A 27,500-nucleotide genomic window follows, 5' to 3' on the forward strand; every position below is an offset into this window, starting at 1 on the left:
GTAGAGAGCAAAAAAAACGGTAGAAGAAATCAATGTTACTTCCCGGCTTTTACAATTGGAGACTCTGAGATTTTTTTTTTTTTTTTTGCAGAACTTTATCGACAGGCTGAGATACACTCTGTCAGTCTGTCTGCACCGTCTCATGTTCTGGAATAATCCTCACCGTCTCAAAGACAGAGCTACAGCAATGCACTATTTTTGCAATAGATTAATCTAGAGATTATGTAGTTTTTTAGTTGGTTATTGATGAAAGTAAAAAAGAAATACAGTAAAAATGTGGAACAACATGTCTGGAAGAAGAAGGTAAAGCTTTGAAAGAATCTATACTGGCGTTGTGTGCGTCCCAGAGCTTTGATTGATGTAAAATGTAATCAAAGCTTTTTTTTCAGCAATTTTAGTCGATTAATTAATTTGATGTTTTAGCTTTACTCAATAATGTTGACACCATTCAGTTTCATACTTGTTTAAAATGTTAATAACTGATGGAGAACAGAATAAGTGAAATCTTTAAAGGTGTATTTTAAGATGTTCTTCAGTCATGATGACTGATTTTACGGCATGAATAAAGTTGAATTTGCTGCATTTATGGGGCTGGACTCAGTTGCTCCGAGTCCTCTGGGAACTGATCCACGAACAGTGTTTTTATCTTTAGTGCAATCACGGCTGGAGGACTCGCTCGCTGTCTGCTGGCTTCATCTAGAATCTTTCTGTGCCAGAGGAGATGTTTTCAACAGGCCTCTGTGGTCCCAGTGGATAAACCTAACACACTTGCATCAAACACCACCTGCATGCGTGCAGGAGAGGCTCCGCCCCATTCCACCGCTTGCTCCAACTTAGTCGCGCATTCTTGTTCTTTAATTCTTCATTAGTGTGAACACAGTGATACAGCTGGCTGAAGTTGAGATGCAGGCAGCTTTTAAATGTGTTTGAACTTCTTTGGAAAAGCATAGTGTAGCTAACCCCAAGCTAGCATGGAGCAGAGCGGAACTTTGAGCAACATGTAAGTTCTCCCATTCCTCCGTCTGGTCTGCAGTGATGCTGTCAACATCTGGAAATGCAACCCGTCAAGTATACTGTAAGGGTCTGACTCAAGATCAGGAGGACTGCAGCTTTTTTCAAATGATCTTGTTTAAATGTCATAAGTCAGTTGTTCAGTAATGTTCCACTTTACTGAAGAACCAAAGCCCTGAATAATGGCTCTTTGAATGGCTTCAGAAAGCCATGAATAATATGGTGCAGCTCCTTTAAACAGCCTTAAAAATCAACTCAGTTCAGTTCGTAATCTAACTGAACCATTACGTATCCACATCTTTGGGCTGGAGATACAATAGCATAATTAATATGGTGTAGACGCTGTGTGTGTGTGTGTGTGTGTGTGTGTGTGTGTGTGTGTGTGTGTGTGTGTGTGTGTGTGTAAAGGCCAGTGTTTCTGCTTGTTCCAGTCATTCATTACAGTTTTTCACGCTCCATAAACTATCAAAGCAATTTGATGTTGAGAGAAGGCACCTCCATAGCTAATGTGAATTAGGAATGACCAACAAATGATCCTTACATTGTGCTCTGTCAGAGTGATTGTGAAGGGGTTGTTATGTTCATTTGTAAGGCTGTGATTTGCACACACACACACACACACACACACACACCCCTCAGCAGCGAGACCTCTCCACGGATCATTGCCTGTTACATAATCACTTATAGACCGGGGCTGTTTTGCACGGGTCTGATTGTTCCTCCTCTGACCACCAGGGGGACATCGGGAAGTCACGCCAGCTTTTTTTGATCTTCGTGAACTCGAACCAGCATCAAGCATCTTGTTCGTTATCTCGCCATAATTTGATCATCGTTGCGTAAAATTTGACAATTAGCTGCTTCCAACAGGCTTTAATTCCTTTGTTTAATTGTTTGCTCATGAATCTTTCTAAATAGCAGCAAATGATCCCTCTGTCTTCATAATGAGATGAAAGGTCTTCATCCCCTTTCTCTCCGTTTGCAACATTAACACAACTCTCATCAGACGAGCGCTGGTTCATATCCCCGAACTCCCACTTAGCTGAATGGTGGCGTGGCCTCGAGGTGGGAGGAGCAAGCTGGTGATCAGAAGGTCAACCCGGGGGTGAGGGAGTGGGGTGGGTTTAGTTGTTAGTTAGTGAAGGTTAGCAACCAATATGACGGGTCAACTGCAGAGAAACAGTTTCCCTAGAGGTCATCACTAGAATGACCTGCGGTAGTTGTGGCTCTTTGGGCAGAGAACTACATTTCTTTTTCTTTGTGTGTGTGTTTCTCCTCAGACATACATGTCTATCTAAATAAGCATCCCATGACGAATATGCTCCTTGCAATCTGCTGGAGAAAAATCTGTTCTTTGACTTTCACTTTTCACATCGAAAAATAGTAGAAGATTGAGTCTGCTGATTGCTTTCATTCTTCCTTTCAAAAAATAAAAAATAAAAAGACCAAATCATGCGGTGCGACCGTTAGGGGGGGCTGTCAGGAGTTCCACTCACTCTGCAGCTTTTCTGACCAACACATCATGTAGCAGCAGCAGCAGAAGGTTTTGGCTCCTTCGTCCTCGGAGCCTTGACCGCAGGAGGGTCCGGGCTCGGGCTAATAACTGGACCTGGACCATTAATCCCACCGCTCCAACCCGGGATGGACCCTCTTCAGGGTGGCATGTTCTGAATTAATCATCTCATCCAACTTTTTTTTTTCTTTTGTCTCTTCCTGTTCCTCTGCGGATGAATAACGAGGTCTTTTATTTTTCACTCTACTATTTATCACTTCAAATTCTTTATCTTAATTATTCTCTTACTCCCTATGCACTATTTGATGGGCTGATCTGCTGATGAATGATTGTGCAGCTGAAGAATTGAATTTCCTTTGGGATAAATAAAGTATGTTTTCTATCTATCTATCTATCTATCTATCTATCTATCTAAACCAAGGGAAGGTTTCGCTAACGTCTCCTCCTCCTCCATCCTGTCTTTCTATTTGCTGCAGACCAACAAGGGTGACGCCCTGGCCAGCCGCGTCCAGAATACACTGGGCTCCTATGAGGAGATGAAGGACCTTCTGACCAGCCACTCCAACCAGAGCCACCTAGTGGGTGTCCCCAAGGGCAACGGCCTTCAGACGCCTGCTGCCACCTCTGCCTCCACCTCTACCGCCGACAGGACCTCGCTGGAGTCGCAGCTCTTCGGCGACGCTCTGAGGGTTGGGGGAGGTGGCGGAGGAGGAGGAGGAGGAGGGGAGTCGGCGGGGGGCGGCGCCGAAGGGGGAGGCGGAGGAGTCAACAAGAGGACAGGAAGTGGGTCCTCCTCTCTGCCAGCCGCCGTACAGCCGCCTCCTTCCACCACCGTGAGCGCGAAGAAGTCCCGCAGCTCCATGGACTGGTCCAGGGCGACCCACGGACCCAGCGGCCCAGGAGCAGGTCCCGTCCTGGGCCTGGGGCAGGGCGGACAGCAGGGTCAGGGCTCAGCAGCTCCGGCCGGAAGAGGGAAGATTTCTCTGTCGGAGGAACAGAGGCATGAAGAACTTTTCAGCTCCCTCAAAGACGAACTGGGCCTGAAAGGCGATTCCAGTCCATCCGCCTCCTCCTCCTCCTCATCTTCATCATCTTCCTCTTCCGCTTCTCGAAGAAGGCACTCCTCCCACTCTTCCAAAGCCCTCCCACTACCAGGTGAGTCCACAGCGGGGGAAAAAAAAAGTGTAGAAAAGGCTGAATAGAGTCCAAAGCAAATGTGGTCACTTCCTGAGTAATAGAGGGCAGTGCAACAACGTCACTAACGACTCAAGCAATAACAAAACTGCACAGAAATCACCACCAGCAAACCAGAAATGAGAACTTGGCACTATCTATTCACATCTATTTTGCAAAGAGAGTTGGAGGATTTCTACTGCACTTATAATAATAATAATAATAATAAACTTTATTTATATAGCACTGCTCATACAACATGTGCAACACACAGTGCTTAACAACATAAAACAAAACAAAACAAAGCAAAACAAAGAAAGATAATAAGAAGAAGAAGAACACTGCCCCTCCCCACACCCCATACGGACCCACCCCTCCCCACCAACGCACACAGACAAACGCCCACCCCCAAATTCACACAGACATTATAAAATGGCTTGGCACTGAAGGATCAGATGAGGAAAGGCCACTATGGGGAGCCGTCCACACAAGGAGGCACCATGATCTGCAGCACCCCTATGGGCAGACCAGGCGTAGCTCCCAGCGTGGACGGCCCCCCATGAGGAAACACTGGCACTAAAAGTATAAAAGGGAGAATAATCATAATGAGAAATAAAATAAATACATAAAAATAAAGTTTTGAAACAGTGGCATAAAAATGGGCAACCATTATAAAAAAAAATCAATTGAAGGTAAATAAAAGGCATAAAAATAGTAAAACGGCATAAAATTAGTGGAATAAGAGAGAGAAGAGTAAAATAAATTAGTTAAACGCCAGGTTAAAAAGGTACATCTTGAGCCTCCCCTTAAAAATATCAACAGTCTCTGCGGCCCTGAGGCTCTCTGGCAGGCTGTTCCACCGAGTAGGGCCGTAATGGCTGAAAGCAGCCTCACCATGGGTTTTGGTTTTGACTCGGGGAACAGTTAACAGGCCAGTGCCGGAAGACCTCAGGTTCCGCTAGGGCTGATATGATAAAAGCAGGTCAGATAGATAAGATGGGCCAAGACCGTTAAGACATTTAAAAACTAATAAGAGAACTTTAAAATCAATCCTGAAGTGGACGGGGAGCCAGTGCAGCGACTTTAAAACCGGTGTAATGTGTTCCCTTCCTCTGGTCCTAGTCAGCACACGAGTGGCTGAGTTTTGGAGTAATTGTAGACTGTAAACACTCTTTTTGGGAAGACCAGAGAGCAGGGCATTGCAGTAATCTAATCTACAGGAAATAAAAGCATGCATTAGCACCTCCGTGTTGGCCTGAGAGAGGAACGGGCGGATTCAGGCTATATTCTTTAGATGGTAAAATCCTATCTTTGTAATATTTTTTATGTGTTGAACAAAGGTGAGCTCAGAATCAAAAACAACGCCCAGGTTCTTTACATATTGCGAGGGTTTAAAATCCCGAATTTTTGGTAAAAGTTCCTCTCTCCGGCCTTCAGGACCAATAACTAAAACCTAAGTTTTGTCCTGGTTGAGCTGTAGGAAATTCTCTGCCATCCATGATTTGATATCTAAAATACAGTTAAAAAGGGCATCAATTGACCCTGTGTCATCAGGAGACACGGCAATGTACATTTGTGTATCATCAGCATAGCTACTTGCTGCTCCTAATTAGCATGTACTATGTGTGTTTAACGCTAGCTTAACTGTAGTTCCTGATATTTATTGACACAAACAACCACTGCATGAGTAAAAACACGTACTTGAGATGATTATTACAATATCTATCTATCTATCTATCTATCTATCTATCTATCTATCCATCTATCTGTCATCATTCAGCGCTGCATTTGTTTGATTAGCAATTGTTGGGCGAATTCCCGTCGTTGGGGACATCCGCCGCAAGAAAGCAAGCGCTCCTAATTTTCCCTAAACATTTTCATTCGGGACATCGACTGCATGAAAACAAGCGCTTCTATTTTCTCACTTAGCCAGTGACAACGCAACAATGTTCCACGTGGTTTTGAACAGCGAATCCGGTGGCGGGTAGGAAAAACATTAAGAAGCGCCGTCCTACTGGCAACGTGAACGCGGGATATAAAAACAGGAAGACTTGTGTGTCGCCAACAAGATGGATTGTGAAGCAACAAATCCTATTGTCCTGGTTCCGAAAAAGGGATCTCAGTCACCGGAACTGTTTGGGCTTCAAAAAAAGACGACCCGAGTCAAAAATTGTGACGTGCAAACAGTGCCATGGCTTCATTGCAGCCCCTCACGACAACACGACAAATCTGTTCAACCACCTCAAACGTCAGGACAGAGCGCATTATGACCAAGCATTAAAAAACACACGAAAACCCCTCCTGCTCATCCACCCAAACATATGTATCGGGAACCTTGTATAGCGAATCCCCATATCCATCTAGCTCCCGTAGGCACAAGGATATTACAGAGGGCAATCACTTATTACCTGACTGAAGATATGGCTCTAGAGTTGCCCGCTGTCCCTGAGAAATACAGAAAGCTCCTGTTTTGAATCTGTACGGGATGGGTTGTGTGGAACGTCAATTTATTTTTCGTCGCAAACTCGCTGCGGGCAATACCATTGCGGAACCCATTCACAACAACTGCGTGCTGGCTGCGTAGCTTGCATAAAGCAGGCTATGAATGAGAATCGCTTTGTTCTTTTCAGCTTCATTTATTCAATTCTATGGTATGAGCCATCAATCCTGCACTTTATTGACTGTCGTGCGAGAATCAAAAGATTTCAATACAATTTAAACATTCGGCTAATTTCTAATGTCCATTGGGAACAAAGCAGTTCAAACCATGTGAACCATATACTTTGCTGAAACCCTTTTTTTAAGGTTTGATTTACCACTACTGGCGAGACACTGGCCTATGAAGGTCATGGTCCTGACCACTGCAGTAAGCCTTCTTTATTTATTTTTTATTTTTCTCCATACGGCTCCAATCAACACCGTACAAAGCGATGGATCTAGGAAGAGGATAAACACACTGGACAAGCGCTTCGCAGAGCTGTCCCGCCACCGTTTTTCAAAAAGTGTAATAAATATTTCTTTTGAAAGAAAATCGCGAGAGAATTGTGATCTCAATTCAAAACAAAAAAAATAGTGATTCTCTTTTTTTTTTCCAAAATGGTGAAGTCCTACCGTCTATGAAAATATGTCTCATTGGAAACAGCGGCGGATCCACGGAGAGTTTGGGCTCACGTCCGCACGTAATTTGACAGACGTAAACACCGCTGGCCAAAACCAGGCACAGTTTCGTCCGTCAAAGTGTTTCTGGCTTCAGAGCGACTCTCTCTGATGATGAGGTGTGTGTGTATAGAGGAAAAATATATTATATACACATACACACCTGATAAGTTACAAACCTGCACTTTCTTGATCACACCAGCCACTAAACAGCTACAAATTGCATCAGGTGGCGGTAACTGTAAAATAGATAACACAATAAAAATATGTATATAAAAATACTGACGCGCCTTGTCTGCCTTCCGATCATGACAGCGGTCATAATGCCCGGCACGCACAGGAGCGCCAAAGCAAAAATAAATCCTTCGTGGATACGGCGCAAAAGGTGGCGGAGTTTACGGCCGCAGAGTCGCCACAATTTACCGCTGCGCTCCATTCTGTGTGGATGGATCTGGCCCCAGGTCGGTCTTTCAGCAAGTCTGTGTCGTGGCAGGTTGGCAAATCTGAGGTGTTTCATAAAAAAGCTTTACCGTTATTATCATTAATTATCGTCAGAAAGGCATTTTCATCACAGAAGCTGGAACAAACAAACATGTGGTTAGAATGTGTTTATAGATGAAGTCACTGTCTGTCGCTGCTCCGAGCCGTCACAGTTGGCTCCTTCTTAACTTCCTCCCAGTCTCCTCTCACACTTTCCTCCTCATTTAATCTTCTTTCACACAGAAACAACAAAATCTCAGCTATTATTTTGACATTAACAGAAAATCATCCCAATTTCTTATCGCTGTCTTTCGAGTCTCCATGAATAATCTCATTCCAAGTGGGACTCCGTTGCCTTTTGGGGGCGGGATTAATTAAAAACCTATGGCCGCACCTCATTGGATTGATTTCGGAACCTCGGAGCGACACATGACCATTAGCTTTGACTGGGATTTGCTCCCGACCTCCCTCCGACCCTGACGACCTGCAGCAGAGTCGGGTTCTGCAACAACAGCTGTTGGTTTTTCCTGATTTTGTTGCTTTTCTCCCTCCCAGACGGGGTGAATTTTCGATGCTCCGCCATGGACCCCGGCGCCCACTTCAAGTCTTCCTGCGGCGCCGACGGCGGCGGACACTTCAAGTCCTCGCCGTTTGAAAACGAGCCGGGCTCCCACCTCTCCGTGTCCTCCTCGCCGCTGGCTTCCACGTCGGTCCTGACCACGCCCACACCCGGGCTGACCACGCCCACCTCCGGACTGACCACGCCCACCTTCCCACCGGGGAAGCCCGGCGCCGTGCAGCAGAAGCCCACGGCGTACGTCCGACCGATGGACGGCCAGGACCAGGCGCCCAGCGACTCCCCACAGCTGAAACCCCCCCTAGTGGCCGCCGAGGGATTTAACAATAACAGTCAGAGTTACGCTGGGAACTCTGGGAATGTGAAGAACAAGCTGCCGAAACTGAGTCTGGCCCACACTGGGGAGGTAAGAAAATAAAGCATCTTTTTGAAAGTATCTTAATGGGGAACAACAGCACAATAATAGTCATTTTTGATAAATATAATTATGCTATATATAGTTATAGTTTCTAATAACCATTGTTATGTCATTTAATAATGCTTAATTACAAACAGTTTATGTGTGTCAGTTGAAAAATATGTTGAATTTAGAAATGACCGTTAACTGTTTTATTTCTTGGAAGTCAGCTAAACTTTCAACATGTTGCTACACTTAGTTGCGTAGTAATGGCGCAATTACATTTTAACCATTGGCTAACATATTGGCTGCATCATGTGAGTGGAAGTCAGCATGGTCACTGACAACACTAACGAGAGAGAAGAAAAGAAAAACATTGACTTTTTTTTTCCTTCATATTTTTGCTCATTGGCTACTTTGTGTTGCTTTGAATCAAAACTATTTCTAAATCTAAACTATTCATAGCTAGCGGATGGAATGCTAATCCAAAACATGTACAACTAATCCAAAACAGAAAAGTAGGAAATATGAAAATTAGATTTTAGATGTTGTGTTCTGGAATGGCTCAGTGCATGGAGCGCAGCTGGAGAAAAAGTTGTTTGGACAACCAGGAAGTAGCATGTTTAGCTCTCTAGCTACAGCATGTTTAGCTCTCTAGCTACAGCTGCCTACGACCTTCCTGCTCGTGCTAACCGATTGTGTTTATTGAAAAGAAGGGCAAAAAAACAATGAAGAAACAATGAACTTTTCTAATTGGTGCAGCGTTCACCGACAGACTGGTGAGACAAACGTTGTTATAACTGAGTGGTAAATTGGCTCGGACCGGATTCAATGGGACCTTTCATTTTCAAACCTGCCCCCCCCCCCCCACCGCAATATCAATCACCTGATTCTAATTAGATCAAAAATAAATTGTGCAAAGAGTGTTTCTGGCTCGAGAGATGTAATTGAATTGGGGGGGGGATTGACTCATTGAGTGATTCGTGTGCTCGTTCATCTTTGCCTTTTTTTTGCGTGCGGATTTCTCAGCTGCGGCGTCGAATGTGACGACACGACACGCGTGCGCGTGTGTGTGTGTGTGTGTGTGAAAGTGGTTGACAGGCAAGTAGTCATCCATATCAAGCCAGCCAGCTGTTCCTGTGCTTTGATAGAGCTTGAGTGTGTGTGTGTGTGTGTGTGTGTGTGTGTGTGTGTGTGTGTGTGTGTGTGATTTGCAGTAGCACCACCAAATGAGCCCGAGATGAAGCTTTGAGCATATGGCACTGAGACGGGGGAGACGGAGGAGGCAGGACTGGAATTAAAAATCACTTTCACTTCCGTCGGTTTGCTTTTTTTCTGTTGAGGAGGAAAGTCAGAACGTTTGTGGCCGCAAGGCTTTTTTTTTTCCCGTAGCTTTGTTTCACCCAAACAGCCGCTCGCACTCTGTTATCGCTTCTCCTCCATTCAGTCCTCATGTCTTCTCCCTCTCCTTCTTTTTCTTCTTCTTCTGCTTGTTCTTGGGTATTCCAGCGAGAGGCTGATGAGGCCGGAGTGGGAGGGGCCGATGCTCGCTCGGTAGCAGGTGGACAAAGACGGGAGACAATGAGCGACTGATTACAAAAACACGGTGTTTGCGCGTCCTGTCTGGGTTTTGGCTTTGATGAGCCGCCCGACGCGGAACAAGAAGCCGCTGAGTGAGCGACGAGACGCCAGACACAAAGTTCCTGAACCAGACGCTTTCTTCATCTCTTCAATAGCTATGGGGGACGGAAAGTGCTGGATAAACTTTTTGAAAAACACAACACATTCAAGGGGTCCATTAAGGATTTGTCGCTAGCTGAGTGTTGCCCTCCAGTAGTTACAGGCTAACTGCTGCTCTTGCAAAGCCTTTCCACAAAAAAAAAAAGAAGAAAGAAATCCAAAGAAGTTCCATGAAATGTGAAGCAAATTCAAAGTGGACTTGTGAACTTTCTGGAACCCCTGTCAGTTGTACTTGTTTGGTAACTGTCGTGCAGTTCCACTTCTTCTTTGGTTCGACAGCAGCTACGGCGTCTCGACGAGGTCTCGTGAGCCGGGTGTTAGCAAAATGTCCGAGTTACTTCAGCAAACCAGTTTTAAGCATTGCGCTGTTAAAAAAAATACCAGTGCAGTTTTAGAGTGCAGTTTAAAAATGGTTTTCTAACATGTAAAAAAAACTTTTCTCCAGTTTTGCTAAAAGCATCCACACAGTTCTTCCCCTTTGCGGTCACTCAGAACATCTCGGGGCTTTGGCTTGTTGACCTGCGGAGGGTCGGAAGGCTCGGCTGTCTGTGTCATGTCTGTAAATGTTTGTCGAGCAAATAGAAATTCCTGCAGAGTGAGTCAGCACCATGGATTTTTACCTCTTTGTTTTGAAGAATGACATCATGTGGAACAACTGCGACGCTTGGAACATCCTCATGCACTTGTAGTGAGACTGCGGTGATTGAGTGTGTGTGTGTGTGTGTGAGTGTGATGCACATGGTGTGTTTTAGAGTCGTGGCGCTGCAATAAGCCTTTAAACTGCTGTGGAAGCTTTCTGTTGCCACTGCGGAGTTATTGACTTAAGACCATTATTCCCGTGTGTGTGTGTGTGTGTGTGTGTGTGTGTGTGTGTGTGTGTGTGTGTGTGTGTGTGTGTGTGTGTATATGTGTGCGCGTGTGTGTGTTTTTGTGTGTATGTGTGTGTGAGAGAGAGCTAGATAGAGAGAGAGTGAGAGCTACTGTACCACTATTGATCTTTACAGTTCCAGTCGGCTGCTGCTGTAACACACACACACACACACACACACACACTCACTCGCTGGCTGGCTGGTCAGCTGATGTTCAGCTCAGCCTCACAGTGGGACGGATCCACTGGGACCAGTCTGATCCCAGCTGTGGTTTTATCACATGTACACAACAAGCAGCAGCGTCTGCTGCGTCAACACAGACAACCTGCTGTTGGATCCAGTCTAATTAAAAAGTGAAGCGTGACACGCGCGCTGCGCTAAGTGTTTCAAAGTGTCTCTTCCGTCTGCTGCTGCTGCTGCTGCTGCTGCTGCTGCTGCTGCTGCTGCTGCCACCTTAACCCCCAATTTACGCCAAAAGCGTCTGCGGTGCGTCCGTGGTGTGAACGCGCCGCAGACGCTTTTGGTGTAAATTTGGTGGTTAACATGCATGCGAGGTCAATTGAACATTCTAAATTGTCCGTAGGTGTGCATGTGAGTGTGAATGGTTGTTTGTCTCTATGTGGCCCTGCGATGAACTGGTGACTTGGCCAGGGTGTCACCCTGCCTTTGCCCTATGACAGCTGGGAGAGGCTCCAGCAGACCCCCCTGACCCTGAGCTCGGGAAGAAGCGGGTGTAGAAAATGAATGAATGAATGAATGAACTTTGATAGGCCCCTGAAAAGTCAAAGAACTGCCTGGGGGAAAAAATCTGCTAGAAAAGAATCTAATGCGATCACAAATGGCACGCTCGGGACGCATGTTAATGCTACGTGAGAACAGATGCTTCGTTCTCGTGATCCAACAAAACAGTTACAAGTGACCAAGTGCAAACAGGGCCTAAAAAATGCGACTGGCAGAGATCCACCTCCTGACCACACTCTTCACTGTTTACAACACGCACGTGTGTGTGTGTGTGTGTGTGTGTGTGTGTGTGTGTGTGTGTGTGTGTGTGTGTGTGTGTGTGTGTGTGTGTGTGTGTGTGACTGACTGATTCACTGACTGACTGACTCACTGATTCACAGACACACTGACTGATGAGTTGACTGACTGACTCACTGACTCACTCATTGATTGACTGACTGACTTATTGACTAACTCACTCACTGACTCACTGACTCACTGACTCACTGACTGTCTTGCTGGTTGCATGTCTGGATTAACAGTAGAGCCCAGCTCACTCGCCCACTGTCTTCCAATGACATGTGGATCCAAACCTTCAGAATAAGAGTGTCTCTCTCGGCCAAGCAGTGCTGCGAAAATGAGAAGCAACGTCTCCTGGTTTATTCGTTCAGCCCATCCTCTCTCTCATCCCTCTCTCTCTCTCTCTCTCTTTCTCTCTCGCTCGTCCGCTGTCATAGTCGACAAATGCTTCAGGAAGTTTCTCCCTGCTGTAATCGCCACCAGGCTACAGATGGATCGTCAGCCGGTGCGGGGCGGGCGACATTAGAATGAGGAGAGAGAGAGAGAGAGAGAGAGACTGTACACAGAGGAAACAGCCTCTCACAAGACATGAGGGCGTGCGGGCGAGCGAGCAGGCAGGCGGGCGGGCGGGCGAGCGGAGGAGATACAATATTTCCTTCCTCACTTGTGCCTCTGCAGCAAACAGCTGGCCCTCATTTGCATATTACCCATCAGGCCTCTCTTCGCCTCAGGCAGCCTGTCAACTCACAGCAGACACACACACACACACACACACACACACACACACACACACACATTGATGTTAGAGCTCCGCCCACTAAAAGTGACACTGTTTTTATTCTGTGACTCACTTGCAGCTTTTTAACAGCTAATTTATTTGATTTTTCATAAAACTAAAAGACTAATTGCCGCTCTGCAGAGGGGGCGGGGGGGCGAGGGCACAGGGAGAGAGAGAGAGAGATGATGAAGATTGAGCTTTTTATGCTGATAATAAAGAAAATCATAAAGTCATCCAGAGAGAGAGGGAGTGAGAGAGAGGGAGAGAGAGAGAGGGAGAGAGAGAGAGAGAGAGAGAGAGAGAGAGAGAGAGCGAGCGAGCGAGCACCACGAATCACAGCAAGCTTCAGCTTCAGTGGCCCCTTCTTCACGCCAGTGGCTGCTGGGGGTGGCCGTCAGCACAGTGCAGTGGGCCCCTGAGGACCTTCACTGCAATCATTCAACATCATTTTGGGGGGTAAATTCACCCTGATGTAATAATCATTTATTTATTAGGCTGTTGTTTTGAAATCAGGGGGTCAAAGGTCAGGAATCAGCTGGTTTCCTCTTGATGGTGTGAAGACGCTGATTGCTTGCTCTGCCTGTACCTCCCCTGTAACAGGAGTCAGTGTCAGTCAGTGTTATTGAGGATAAGCGTCTGTGGTTGTAGATGCAGACTACAACACGCTTACTCAGTTCACTTGCACTCATGAATGAAACGCTTCAAGCTGCTGTTCAGTGGGATCATTTCAGACATTAAAAAGCTTGACATCTTCTGAAGATGACAGACTCGCGCTCACCACAGGGGATCATTACCCCACCCCCACCCCCCTCCACCTCCTGCTGGTGGATTTAATTCATTACATGCACCTGTGGTGCCAACACAGTGACGTGTAGTTTGTTTGATTTTAATGGCCAGACCTCATGTTCATGCAGTCAACCTTCTAAACACACGTCAGTTGAATAAGTTTTGTCATCCATCTTCTATACCCGCTTATTCCTCTTCAGGGTCACGGGGGTCTGCTGGAGCCTATCCCAGGTGTCTTAGGGTGAAGGCAGGGTGACACCCTGGACAAGTCGCCAGTTCATCGCAGGGCCACATAGAGACAAACAACCATTCACACTCACATGCACACCTACGGACAATTTAGAATGTTCAATTGACCTCACATGCATGTTTTTGGAGTGTGGGAGGAAGCCGGAGAACCCGGAGAGAACCCACGCAGACACAGGGAGAACATGCAAACTCCACACAGAAAGGTCCCAGGTCCGGGCCCCGGAATCAAACCCACAACTTTCTCGCTGTGAGGCGGCAGCGCTAACCACTGCACCACCGTGTCGCCCCAATAAGTTTTGTGATTTTTTTTTTTTTTTTTGCACGACCTTCCTTCTTTCAGCGTCGTTGCTAGTAAGCTGAAACTTGCATTTTTTTTATTTTTTTTTGCAGTGCTGATAATTGAGGAAATCATGAAGCACCCTGCAATACATACGACAATACCAGTCAGCACACGTCAAGGCTTTGGTTGACTGGCAGGAAGCACACGCTCTTATTTTTTACGTATTTTTCCAGCTTCTGTATCTTTTAATTCAGTGTGTCCAGCCAGGGGTGCACAACACACACACACATGCGCGCACATGCACATGCACATGCACACGCACACACAAACACTCCACCACGTGTCCGAATGAAACAGATTGTCCATTCGGGCCTTTAAAGAGAGAAAAAAAGAATCTTTTTTTTACAGTTGCGGCAGTGAGTCCATGGATCATTACAGCGGCACTTAAGGGGCTGCAGGGCTGCTTCACCAAATACATGACGGAGGGTTAGTGCAGATTTAAATAAAGGCAGCAGGGGGGGGGGGGGCGGCGCTGGGAGGCGGAGTGATGCCCCCTTTAAGCACCGTTTCTCCATCTTACATCCTGATTCAATCCATTTATTTTGCTGTCAGCTCACTGATGCCACAGCGCCGAGCTGCTCTCCTCCGTCCACGCTGCTGGGAAAACACAGTCAATTAATACGCATCTTCACTTTCTGATAGATTTAAAAAAGAAAAAGAAAAACCGCTGCCGCTACTTTATGGCAGCATATGTCTGCCGGCCATAAAAATATGCTCGTAAAAAAAAAAAAAAAAAATCTTTATTGCTCTCGGCCTCTGAGAACAATGCGTGGAGAACCCCCAGCGCTCGCTCTTTAGTGTTATTCATTAGGCTGTGATACAGGCCAGTGGTGGCTCCCAGCCCTGTGTGTGTGTGTGTGTGTGTGTGTGTGTGTGTGTGTGTGTGTGTGTGTGTGTGTGTGGTGGGCCTTTTAATAAAAAAAAAAAATGCCCCGCTGGGCTCAGTGTTGCCAGTTTGCCAATCAGAGCATGGCCACGATATGCAAATTGCACCCAGGCGGACGCACACGCACACACACACACACATTACACACAGGGGCAGGCACACACTCTCTTTCACACACACACACACACACACACACACACACACACACACACACACACACACACAGTGGGAGAAGGAGTGTTTTGATCTAGCAGGGCCATTACAGACATTTTAAAATCCTATGAATATAAAGAAGAGAGAGATGGGCGAGCGAGCAGCGGAGGAGATGGAGAGAGCGAGAGAGGAGGGGCGCTGGGCGAGCGAGAGAGAGAGAGCCGAGCGGGGAGGAGAGTGAGAGGAAACAACATTTTCTCCCCTTGTTCTGTTTATTATTGAGTTCTGGGTGGTGGCGGTGGTGGGGGGGGGGTGCGTCGGCGCCGCTCCCTCCGTCACTCCTTCCTGGATATTAAAGGGGGTCTGACAGTGAGGAATGAGCCCCGCCCATGTCGGGGCGGTCGTGGGGGGGTGGGCACCGCCTGCAGACACAGAGGCATCAATAAACATGAAGCCTGATTGGTTGATTGAATTATTCCCACAATTCACCACGAATCACATCTCATCAGTGGTTAGACCTGGTACCACACACGGTTTAACCTGGTGCTGCTGGGCAGGAGGAGGAGGAGGAGGTCGATGGGGATAGATAAATCGGAGGAGGAGAGGGAGAAGAGGAGGGGAGGAGGATGGGGAGGAGGAGAGGGAGAAGAGGAGGGGGAGGAGGAGGAGAGGGAGAAAAGGAGGAAGATGGGGATAGATAAGGAGAGGGTGGAGGTTTTGAGGAGGTGGGGGGGGAGAGAAGGAGATAGAGGTGGAGCAGGAGGAGGTGGAGGAGGAGGTGGTGGGGGGAAGAGAAGGAGATGGAGGTGGAGCAGGAGGAGGTGGAGGAGAGGAGGAGGTTGTCGGGGGGAGAGAAGGCGATGGAGGTGGAGCAGGAGGAGGTGGGGGGGAGAGAAGGAGATAGAGGTGGAGCAGGTGGAGGAGGAGGTGGGGGGGAAGAGAAGGAGATGGAGGTGGAGCAGGAGGAGGTGGTGGGGTGGAAGAGAAGGAGATGGAGGAGGAGGTGGTGGGGTGGAAGAGAAGGAGATGGAGGAGGAGCAGGAGGAGGTGGTGGGGGGAAGAGAAGGAGATGGAGGAGGAGCAGGAGGAGGTGGAGGAGGAGTAGGAGGAGGTGGAGCAGGAGGAGGTGGTGGGGGGGAAGAGAAGGCGATGGAGGAGGAGCAGGAGGAGGTGGTGGGGGATGGGGAGGAGGAGAAGGAGAAGAGGAGGAGGTGGAGGAGAGGAGAGGCTAATGGGTGACCAGGGGGGAGGGGAGCTGCTGTGTTGGATTATCTCCTCCTCTTAGAGGCTTACAGGGAACCACTGGGTGTTTTACACCTCAGCTCTTAACACCCTAAAGCCCCTGATCTGGACTTAAACTGCATAGAGAGAGAGCGGGGGGGGCGAGGGGGGGCAGGGGGGGCAAGGGAGCAAAGTAAAGAGGTGAAAGTGGTTGAAAATGAAATATTAGAAGGCAGAAAAGAGAAGTCCGGGGAGTAAAAAAAAAGAAGAGCAAACAGGAACTTTCATGTTCATTAAAAAAAACAACAGATAGAAGAAAAGTTTACTACCGTCCATTTCCATTCCTCAAAAACAAATCCAATCCTGGTTGACCTCCTCCTCCTCCTCCTCCTCCTTCTCCTTCTTCTTCCTCTTCTTCTTGACTGGTCCCAATCAATCAATCAATCAATCAATCTTTTGAAAGGTGATTTGCATCTTCGGGAGACTTTCCTCCTCACTCCTGGCACATGTGATGCTCAGACCATCCACTCCTATGAAGATGGGCAGAGCTTCCAGCAGCAAACGCGGAAGCGCACTGTGCGGTTTCACCAGCAGGGGGCCGGCAAAAACGGTTGCAAAAAAGCTCTACGATGGACTGAAAGGGGAAGAAGCAGAAAACTGCGACCTCGACACACAGAAGGAAACATTGATGCTGCTGCCATCATTCACTGCGAGGCTTCTCCCCTCTTTTAATAATCTGCAGAAAAACACTCCGCCTCCTGGCAGAGAGAGAAGTGAACTGTTATTAGTTGTTGTTTTTCATCTGCTCAAGAAACACGTTGCTCTTCCTGGGTAGAAACTGCAGTGTTTAGAAGGGTCTGCTGAGACTCTATTCAGCTTTTCAATGGCTTGGTGCATGGCAACCTTCATGTATTTCTCAATAGAGGAAGCGATGATATGATATGATTCAGACTTAACACTGTTGACAGACTCACACAGAACATTTCTGTCTTGTGAACAAATATATTAACATAGAGCAAGTGCAGAAGAAAGCAGATGCATGATTATATCAACTAACGTGTACATGCACCTGTATGCGCGTACATGTCATGCTTCTACATACATCAGATAGGCAGGTTGATGGTCTACGCAGTGTTAGAATGAGTATTAGTACCACAGTGAGGCTCACTGTGTGTTCCCAAAGCCGACCTCAAGGGTTCTTGATAGGAATCTCGCCAAAGTAAAGGCGTGAGGCATCAGGACGGCGTTCACTGCCCTCGCTCACAAATACACAAAACTCATTGTCAAGAAGTCAAGAATTTGTAAAAAAAAAAAATAAATAAAAATGAATAAAAAAACAAACAAACAAACCAAACAGAAAATCAGTTTAAGCTCTGGCAGTATTTTTCTCACTGACTTGCTGCTGCAGCTCTTCCACATTTGTTTTCTTTACACAAATATGTTAACGTAGCATCCAGCAGCTGCTTTATTTTTGCATCGTCCCGGCTTTTTTTTCGTTGAACGGGGGAGCGGGGGGGGTTATGAGTGGTTTCACGTGGGCCGGACAGAGACACGCAGCGGGCCGGATGTGGCCGCGGGCTATGATTTGCCCGTGTCAATTCAAACCACAGTAGCGGAACGACAATAAACCAGACAAAGAAAAAGTGCAATATACTGTCTATATTGAAACAGAGAGTTTACAGCATAGGCTAAACTACTGTTTCACAATGACAACCTCGGAAAGATAAATAATAAAATGAACTTGTCCAGATACGGCCATGGAGAAGAATTATTATTACTGATGACCTGAGGCAGCCCCCCCCCCCCACATATCTTTATTCAGCAGACTGTTTTAATGGACAGCAACGTGTAGCGTCTGATTAACGCTACGTTGGTACTGGAGTCTAAAAATAGCTACGCTACAGAAAAAGCCATTTAATTCAAAGGGAGCGACGCTAACTTGACGCTACTGAAAAATGTAGTTAACGCTAGTAGTGTCGCTACTTGTAGCCCGTCACTGCTGTTCAGCAGGTATGGATTACCTGCAAAGGAAGGAATTGAACTGCGATCAACGAGACTCCTCAGAATTAATCTGAGACGCCATCGGCGGTAAATTAGTGGAGTTAGTAGCAAAGATAAACAGTGGGCTGTGTTGAGCTGAAAGGAGCTGAAAACAAAATAGCTTATTTTGATTGATGTAGCAACACAACAATTTTATCGCCTGCCAATTTGAAGTGAACATGTTCTGGAGTTCAGATCGATGAATTAAGCTTTTCATACAAACACCTTTTACTTTTCTGTTTTTGTCACTGCACTCAGCACTCACAGCTCGTCGATTGCGTACGAAATGTGCTAATTTTAGCTAGCGGCTCCCCCCGGTGTATGGATGGATGGCCGGAGTCGCACTAATACAGATTGCAGTGTTTAGCCCGGCTAGCCCGGGATCCAGGATGTGATCCATCAGGAAACAAGGCTAATGTTTTCAGCTCAGCCACTCCCGGTGCAATTATATGGTCCACTGGCATTGATCATAGCTTCTCCCCTCCAATCTATCCTCCCCCATCCCCTCGCCCGCACCCCCATTTTAATGGCCAAGTCTGTGTTAAATGTTTGATAAATGAGTTTTGAGACAGCTTTCAATGGATTTATTAAAATTCTATAAAAGCCATCTCTTCCGAGTGTGCCTGGGAAATAAAGCGACGGTGGGGAAAAGTGGGCTATTAGACTGTTTCTGCCGCGTGACAAATGCAGGTTCGATAGTCCTTCTGGGTCAGTGGCGCTCACTAAATCCTGAGAAATACAGCCTTTTAATCAAAGCTAGCTCGCTAGGTGTTTAGCCGTCCTGAAAGGCTAGTTGGTAATTGTCTTGTGGTTGATTTTTGCAGAAAAGATAGAGGGTGACGATTGCATCTTGTTTCTGTTTTAGCCGTTTACAGATGAATACGACAAATGAAAGCAATAACACTAAACAATTCTGAGCTAATATTCCGGCTAATATTTTACCTTTTTTTTCCCCGAGCAAATATAATGTAAGCTTGCTCTCTGGGGTTCGGTACTTGAAGAGATGTTCTGCTCGGCCTCGGTTTAATTACGTGGAGTTTAGTTTTTGTAAAATTCAAATTCATTGTGAACTTTTGGTCTCTGAAAGTGAAAAGCCAGAAAGTCCGGTGGCACGTGGGTGAAAAAAGAACTTAAAATGAACTTAAAATGAACTTAAAATGAACTTAAAATGAACCGCTTTTCAAGTTGTGATTAGCAACCAAGTTGTGATTAGCAACCAAGTTGTGAACAGCAACCACCATGTGAACCTGCAGGTCCCGAGCAAAAGCCGCAAGACAAACAGTCATGCATGTAAGCATGAGCGCGTGCACACACACACACACACACACACACAAGCTCATGCTAATGGAGACCAATTAGCGCAGTATGAAACTCTGCTTCTTTTTTTTGGCTTTTTTTGAAGCGGTTTTTCAACGACGACATTTAATTGGATGGTAAATCAACTTCTTATCTGTCCCTGCGCAGCCCGCTGCAGGCAGAACAGGGAGTTGGGAGGGGGGATGTTTGGGGAGATGGAGGAGGGAAAATGGGAAGAGTGAAAGAGACGGATGTTGCGGTGGAGGAGAGGAAAAAAAATGTGTTGGGGTTATAATATTTTGTAGCTTTTTTTTTTTTTTTTTAGATGCCGCATTAAAACAGAAGCAGAACTGCAGGAACTCTTGTGCACAAGCGAGTACAGAGAGAAGAGGTTCCAGGTGTTGAGGGGGTTTATTGGCACTTTTCCTTTAATGAAACTGGAACTGTTGAGTCGTTCAGCTAATGGCAGCAAAAGAAAAAAAAAAAAAAGCTTTTCATATTTGCATGCCGCCTCACAGCAAGAAGGTCGTGGGTTCGATTCCGGACCTGGGACCTTTCTGTGTGGAGTTTGCATGTTCTCCCTGTGTCTGCATGGGTTCTCTCCGGGTTCTCCGGCTTCCTCACACACTCCAAAAACATGCATGTGAGGTCAATTGAACATTCTGAATTGTCCGTAGGTGTGCATGTGAGTGTGAATGGTTGTCTGTCTCTATGTGGCCCTGCGATGAACTGGCGACTTGGCCGGGTGTCACCCTGCCTTCGCCCTAAGACAGCTGGGAGAGGCTCCAGCAGACCCCCGTGACCCTGAATAGGAATAAGCAGGTATAGAAGATGGATGAATGAATGAATATTTGCATGCCTCACTTCATACTGCTCCTCCATCTCAAAGCAAACGCTCCCAAAAAAGTGAAGCCGTATGTGTATGTAGAGAGCGACCTTGGAATGACCTTTGGAATGACCTAGCGTCAGAGGGCGTGACGACGGTGAAATGTCATCTTGTTTCTTTGATCGCATTTGATCGCAGGCCATTCAGGATCGGCTTTCCCCCACTTGTTTTCTGAACGAGTGTCCGTGTTTCCCAGAAGTGATCCGATGGAAAGTCGGTGCTCAGTCACCGCTCAGCCTGATTCCAAAAGCGTCTCCAATGTGTTCAATTAAGAAGCCCAGCAGGGGGCAAAACAGTTTGGATTGGTGAGCCGTTTGTGTTAATGAGATGTGAAACATTCTTCTTATGGGCAATGACAAATATACATACATAAACATATAAGCATATATACTTACCAGCTGTTGCCCTGTTGATGATGATGAAGATGTGATGGAGTAGTTGAGTGTTGAGGGAAGCCGGGGGTGGGGGGGTTCTGCTGTTGACTTCATCATCCGCTGATACACCCACACACACATCAGTATTCTGATGACACACACACACACACACACACACACAAACACACACACACACATCAGTATTCTTAAGACACACACACACACACACACACACTCAGTCTTGACTTGTGTTGTGTGGCATGCTGCTGCTGCTCCCGGTCTCAGCGGTCACTGCAGTTGTGTAAACAGCTGAAATATGGATGATAAAAGCAGCAGATGAAAGTGAATAAATGACGAACCGCTGGACAAAATAAAAAAAAATAAAAAAAATCTCCTTGAAGATTCTTCCAAACACTGTCGGACCTCCATCTGAAGCCCACAGAACTTCACTCCCCCCCTCCTCTCAGGGGAGGAGGTGGGAGGTGGGAGTGGGGGGGTGATTGACAGCTTTCGCCCAACTTTGATTTTTTTGTTTTTTTCTTTATTTACTGAAAGCAACAAGTTTGTTTGAGTTTTTTTTGGTTTTTTTTTGCTCACTCAGCCAACCAACCACACGACTCTTCTCCATGCAGTCCTCACCGCCTGTTGGTTGGCAGAGCTCAAATCCCCAGCGTCCAATGTGCTGGCCCATTCCTTTCAATGCAGTTGGAAATGACTTCCCCCCCCTGCCCCCCCCCCCCCCAATAGAGCAGGTTGCAGTAGTGTCTCTTCCCATAATGCATCTGTAAGTCACGTGATTCATCAGGACTCATCAGCCAATCAGAACGAGCCGTGACTCGGCAGTAGGTACGAGGCCATGACGTCATACTGGGAATAGAAAACTCTTTTCTGGCCTCTTATTTGATTTATTATAAACCATGTTTCAGGTCAAAGGTCATCAAGTCAACCGTTTCAATGCTGTTCATTTTCTATTGCGGTCTAATGGGGGGGGGGATGCTTTCTGGGCCACATGGGATTTTTGGATGTGGTACCTCTGTTGGCCACTGGGGGGGGGGGGAATTCTTGTTTCGCTCATCATCGGCTTTCATCCTCCCTTCCAAGCCCAATGTCTCTGTTTCCACTTCAGTATAGATCTGAATAGAAGTGCACCTTGTCTTTCGGGTCCGGTTTCATTATTCATTTTTTGTCATCCCAAATGCTTTGGATGAGTCCTTTCTCCTCCTCCTTTTTACTCCCTCCGCTGTTTCCGTCTTCTGTCGTTTGCACACATACACACGTGCGCACGGAGATCCTCTGTGTGTGTGCTCAAACACATTACTATAATTACCCCGTAATGATTTTTAATTCCAGTGGCACAAAGAAGGGGTGTGGGGTGTGGGGGGGAACTAAGACAACACTCTGGTGGGTCTGAAAAACATGAAGAGACTCGACGAGGCGTCTGAGTGGAATCACATTAAATGTTTTTGTTGTGTAATTTTATAGGTGGCTGCTCGGGGAGTGTAAAGCGTCTCCTCACTAATAGGACAAATGAAGGCAATCAGAGCCCATCGCATCAGCCAATGTTAACAGAGCCTGCCAGCAGGGGTGGGGGAGGGGGGGGGGGGGCTCTGGGTAAATCTAGTGTGCATGGAGATCAGAACCGTTGAATTATGTTTGGTTTGTGTTTCTGCTGTCTGATCTGTCGAGAACATCAAGTTACCATCATTATTATTATCATTATTATTATTATTATTATTAGTATTATTATTATTATTATTATTATCATTATCATTATTATTATTATCACTTCCAGTCTGAGGTTCCCTCCGTTTTGCTCTGTTGCTCGATGTTCTATTGAACTTCAGCACAGCTGGTGGTTAACCTGTCTTGTGAGTGAGTCAGTGCGTTTACATGCAGAGCTTAATCGGACTAAGCAATAATTCAGTTTTCTCGTCCAATCGGAGTTCTCACCTTGCCCCCGTATCCATGCAGCTGAGAAATTCGAATTATTGACGGGAAGGTGTCCTCCTCCCTACACTAGGGGGTGGAGTGAGCCTTTTCAGCTGGTCAGCTGCTTTCGGTTGACATATTAAATCTATTATGATATGGAACGATAGTTCATGATGAACGTGTTACCTGCTTAGCAGATAAGGTGTACCCTATTTCTTGTGCTCATGGTGATTTTAAAAGGCAGACAAGAACGTTGTGTGCTGTTGGAGGGCTACAACAACACAATGTCTTCGATGCTACGCTTTGTGCCGTCGCTACGGACCCCAAACTCTCGTTCTTGTTGGATTCGGGTTCGGAGCAGACTGGTGGGAGAGTTTGTGTACAGGTTTTGCAAAGGAACCGGGTCTTTTATAGTTATACACACGCTCATTAAAGTGCCGACCGTGGAGGAAGCTCGTGCCGCTGCACCCCGTTTCCAGCAGAATAACAGCGAAATTACCCAAATAAAAACAAATCAGAAAAACATCTCTTTGGTGTGCTTTTATTTACAAAGTTAAAATTCTTCTAACTTACAAAAAATGTGAACAAAAAGGTAGAAATATAAATACGAACGAATACGTGTTTGTTCAGGGGTGCGCAAAGCCGGAGCCCTGCATTTGCTGCGCTACCTTTTTAAAAAAGGTCTCCGTCGCGCGTTATTTTAATATGTCCATCTCTTTTAGAAGAGAAAGCATCGCCCCGGTCTCATCCTCTCTCCAAATGTCAACATTCTTATTTGCGTTTGCCAGGTTGTTTCGCGCCGTCTGTTTTGTTAGACGACGTAGTTGTGCGGTCATGAGTCGCGAGAGGGAGGCGTGATTGTCCAGTTAATAGTCTGATTAAGGCGTATACATGGCAGAGAAATTCGAATTCCAATCGCATTATCTGGGTGTCTCAATCGGAGTTCTCCGATTCCAATCGGAGTTCTCAAACTCCGATCATAATCGGACTAATTGGCAATAATTTGAATTTCTCTAGTGCCATGTAAACGCACTGAGTGAGTGGATCCAGCGGTATATCAAGCTGTCAGAAAGCTCTACACTGATCATTGGATTTGTTTTATTTAAACAGCCAGTTCTGACTGGCAATAAATCAATAAATTAGTGAGTAAATTATTCGGCCGTGGCAAATTGATTTTTTTCTTGAGCCGCTGCTGAAGAAGCAGGAAGTGCAAGTGAACAGCTGCTCAGTGAAACATCGGCGAGTGTCGGTGTGACTGACAACACGGCGCCGCCGCGCCGCCGTCACACGGAGCGTGGCTCTGCTCACCGATGAGCTCCGCTGACTGGCAGACAGGTGGACGTGCGTCCTGAACGAGTCTGAAAGCTTCTCCTGGAGCGCAGGGGCAAACGTTTCTTCTTCAAACGTTTGTGGAAGTCTCGACGCCTCTTCTGGGGTACATGTGTTTATGTCCTGAAGGATCCTCTCATTGGCTCCTTTAGGACCTCGTTCCCATGTTCGCCAGTCGTGCTGTTTGTCTGCGGAGACACGTTCCAACACCCAGTCTCTCTAGTTCAGCAGAGTTTGCTGTCAGTGCTAGGCTAGGCTAGGCTAGGCTAGCACTGGTCAACTGTTTCTGCTAACCTGCCAATAAAAAAACAATCTTTCGCGCTCCAGGCTGACAGCGTAGCGCTCGTTGCTGAACGCTCTAAAGTAACTCGACGCAGGAGTTCATCTCCGCCGTTTATCCACACCGTCTTCCCACCAGCGATCTTTCTTGCTGTTCTCAGTGGTGCTCATGTTGTTAGCTAGCTGCTGCTCCTCTGAACACGGCGCGCTTCAGGTGTTCTTCTTCTTCTTCTTCCGCCTTTAGGGAGTAAATTTAAGGCGCCACACCAGGCCTGGCAGAGGTACTACATTGTTTTCAGTCGTTTCCAGCGTATCCATGTAAACGGGATTTTTTATTTATTTATTTATCTATTTTAAATAAAGCTTTGTGTGCGGTTTCAAAAAAATCCAAAAAGATGGATTTGAATTTTTTTTTTGTTAATTTTTATCGTCACTTTGATCGTTATTGCAAACAATGCCAGACATTATTGTGATAACATTTTTAGTTCATATCGCCCATCCCTAATTAAAACCATACCCTCACACACACAAACGACTCTCTGCGGTTGGTCGTGTAAACTATGGCAGCGGCAGACTGATGTGACCTACTGGCTCTTTTAGTTATACTGTATTTACCTGCCATTGCTGCAGACACTGGGCAAAGCATTATTCTCTGTTAAATGCTGCAATGATGCTGCACATCAGGGTGTTTCTTTTCAAGACGGAGTTGCATGTTTCTGGTGATGGTCAGAAACACATCTGTAACAGTGGCAGGTGGTGTGTGTGTGTGTGTGTGTGTGTGTGTGTGTGTGTGTGTGTCAGTCCATGTGAGCATCTGAGGATTTCTGCTTCAGTAAATTGTCACAGTTTTTCTCTCCCTCTCAATTTTGTCCCCTCCACTCACTCAGACTTCCTCCTTTTTTTCTTTCCATTCCCGATTCTTCACTTCTTTTTCAATCGTCGTGTTCTCACCACATTTCTTCGTCCTTGACTTTAGATGAAGATTTTTTTTTTTTACGCTCTACATCCGGAGACGCTCCTAGAAATGTCCTGTTTGTGTTTAAACTAAGGGTGTCGCGTTATTAACGTGTTATTAACGTGTTATTAACGCGTTAACTCAACAGCGCTTTATCGCCTACATTTTTTTTTTATCGCGCAATTAACGCACACGGTGCTTTTTGAAGCTTTGGCCGCTTCGTAGATTGTGGAAACGGGAAATGAATTGACTCACAGCACACAGTCACACGCTTGCAGCCGGCTTGTAAACGCAACAAAAAAGAAAAAGAAACTGAGCATAGATGAGCACTAGGAAGGAGTAACATGGATAAAGCGTCAATTGTAAATGGAAAGTTCCACTTCAAAACCCTGCCAGATGGCAGTCTTGACAGGACAGAAGTGATATGCATGTAAAGCTGTATTTAGTTTCCACCGGAGTACGAGCAGTCTTACGTATCACTTGTCTGCGAAGCACACAGCTGACGCGGAGAGCCTTCCGCCCCCTTCTGAGGTAAAGCGAACCACGTTGGATGGTGTGGCACGGAGACCGCTGGCCGCGTCCGCCACACGTCAACTTTCAACAGCGGCGGCTAAATGGGCGGCTACGGCTTGCAGGCCAATTAATGTCGTGGAGGACGAGGGTCTGCGCGACATCATATATATTATACTGACTATGGATGAATATGACACTGACTGGATGATTATTGTACTGACTATGGATGATTATGGCACTGACTGTGGATTACTATGGATGCTGAACAGCTGTTAGAGGCTATACTGCCTAACTGCACTGTATCATTACAGTCCTGTTCTGTATTGCACTGCCCCCTGTTTAATGCACACTTTATTTATTGTTTTGATTTAATTGAATTTATTTTGTGCATCACAGTTTGATGCAATGCGTAAGGCTCATCCTTTTGTCTTAATGGCTGCTGAAAAAAGGGGATGAATAGTTCAGGTTCGAGTTGAAAAGTAAAATATACAAATTATGGTAGTACTAGTAATCATTACTATGTAATGTTACAGTTATGCCCATCTGTTATCTTTGTTGGGCTTGAGTTTATAATTATTTTTTTTACCCTGCGAATATTTTGTTGTGTTAGTACTTGTCATTTCTCCAACAGGAATAAACATGCTGCACTTGCAGAAAGCAAGTATTTGCCTCCTCCCATGTTGATATAATTATTAAAATTATCAGTTTACGGTAGATTTAGAACAGATAAAAAAAATATGTGATTAATCTGCGATTAATCGTGAGTTAACTATGGAAAACCATGCGATTAATCGGATTAATTTTTTTAATCGACTGACAGCTCTAGTCTTTACTTCCCGCCGTCCCCCTAAAGGAAGCAACAAACAGACTTTGCACATTTTCCAGAACCACATTCTGGTTTGTTTATGTGGATTTAAAAAAAAAAAAATGGAGACGCTCAACATGTCTCCAGGTTTTTATTTTTTCTCCAGTCTGAGGCACAAACTCAGGCAGCGTCGCCGCGACGGCCCAATGAGCTGAACACGGCAGTGATGGACAGGACGGGATGGTTAAAGTGAGACAGGAGGAGGGCGACGCAGAGACGGATGAATAGAGACAGAAATAGACGGAGTCAGCGAGCTTGAAATCATATGAGCGTTCCCTTCTTTTTTTCTTCCTCCTGTCTGTGGGAAAATCACATTCAGATGATCTTGTTTGCATCCGTCAAACATGGCAACTCTATAAAATAATAATAAATGTGTGAAGTGGGGAATCTGGAGCCGCGTGAGAAGCCACTTCTTTTACTTTCCTTTAGTCGCCTTCCTTTAAACTTCAAATATTTGACGGTAGGATTTAATACAAATTTAATAGTCATCAGTTTGACAACAAGTAGCACTTCTGCCATATTTTTACTTCTTACTCTTCCTGCTGTGAGGCGTTATCAAGTCTTTTGTCAACCCTCAAAAACACTTCCTACCCGACACTGTAGGGGTCAGCGTTGGGGGAGAAAGAGTGAAAGTGCACGACTCACTGAATGTTTTTACATTTCAACCCTTTTTGCAACATGAGTCCAA

General features: G+C 46.0%; 1 protein-coding gene across 1 annotated transcript in view; it reads left to right on the forward strand.

Annotated features, from left to right (window-relative positions):
• Nucleotides 1-27,500, forward strand: part of aff2 (AF4/FMR2 family, member 2) — an 88,163-nt gene that overhangs the window by 2,804 nt on the left and 57,859 nt on the right. Inside the window, exons 3-4 of the mRNA XM_076043392.1 lie at nucleotides 2,998-3,676; nucleotides 7,886-8,313. Coding sequence (XP_075899507.1) covers nucleotides 2,998-3,676; nucleotides 7,886-8,313 — 1,107 coding nt within the window. The remainder of the gene's footprint in view (nucleotides 1-2,997; nucleotides 3,677-7,885; nucleotides 8,314-27,500) is intronic.

This window comes from Nelusetta ayraudi, unplaced genomic scaffold (assembly GCF_046127955.1).
Source record: "Nelusetta ayraudi isolate G7.1 ecotype Tasmania unplaced genomic scaffold, CSIRO-AGI_Nayr_v1 ptg000075l, whole genome shotgun sequence".
Lineage (NCBI taxonomy): Eukaryota > Metazoa > Chordata > Actinopteri > Tetraodontiformes > Monacanthidae > Nelusetta > Nelusetta ayraudi.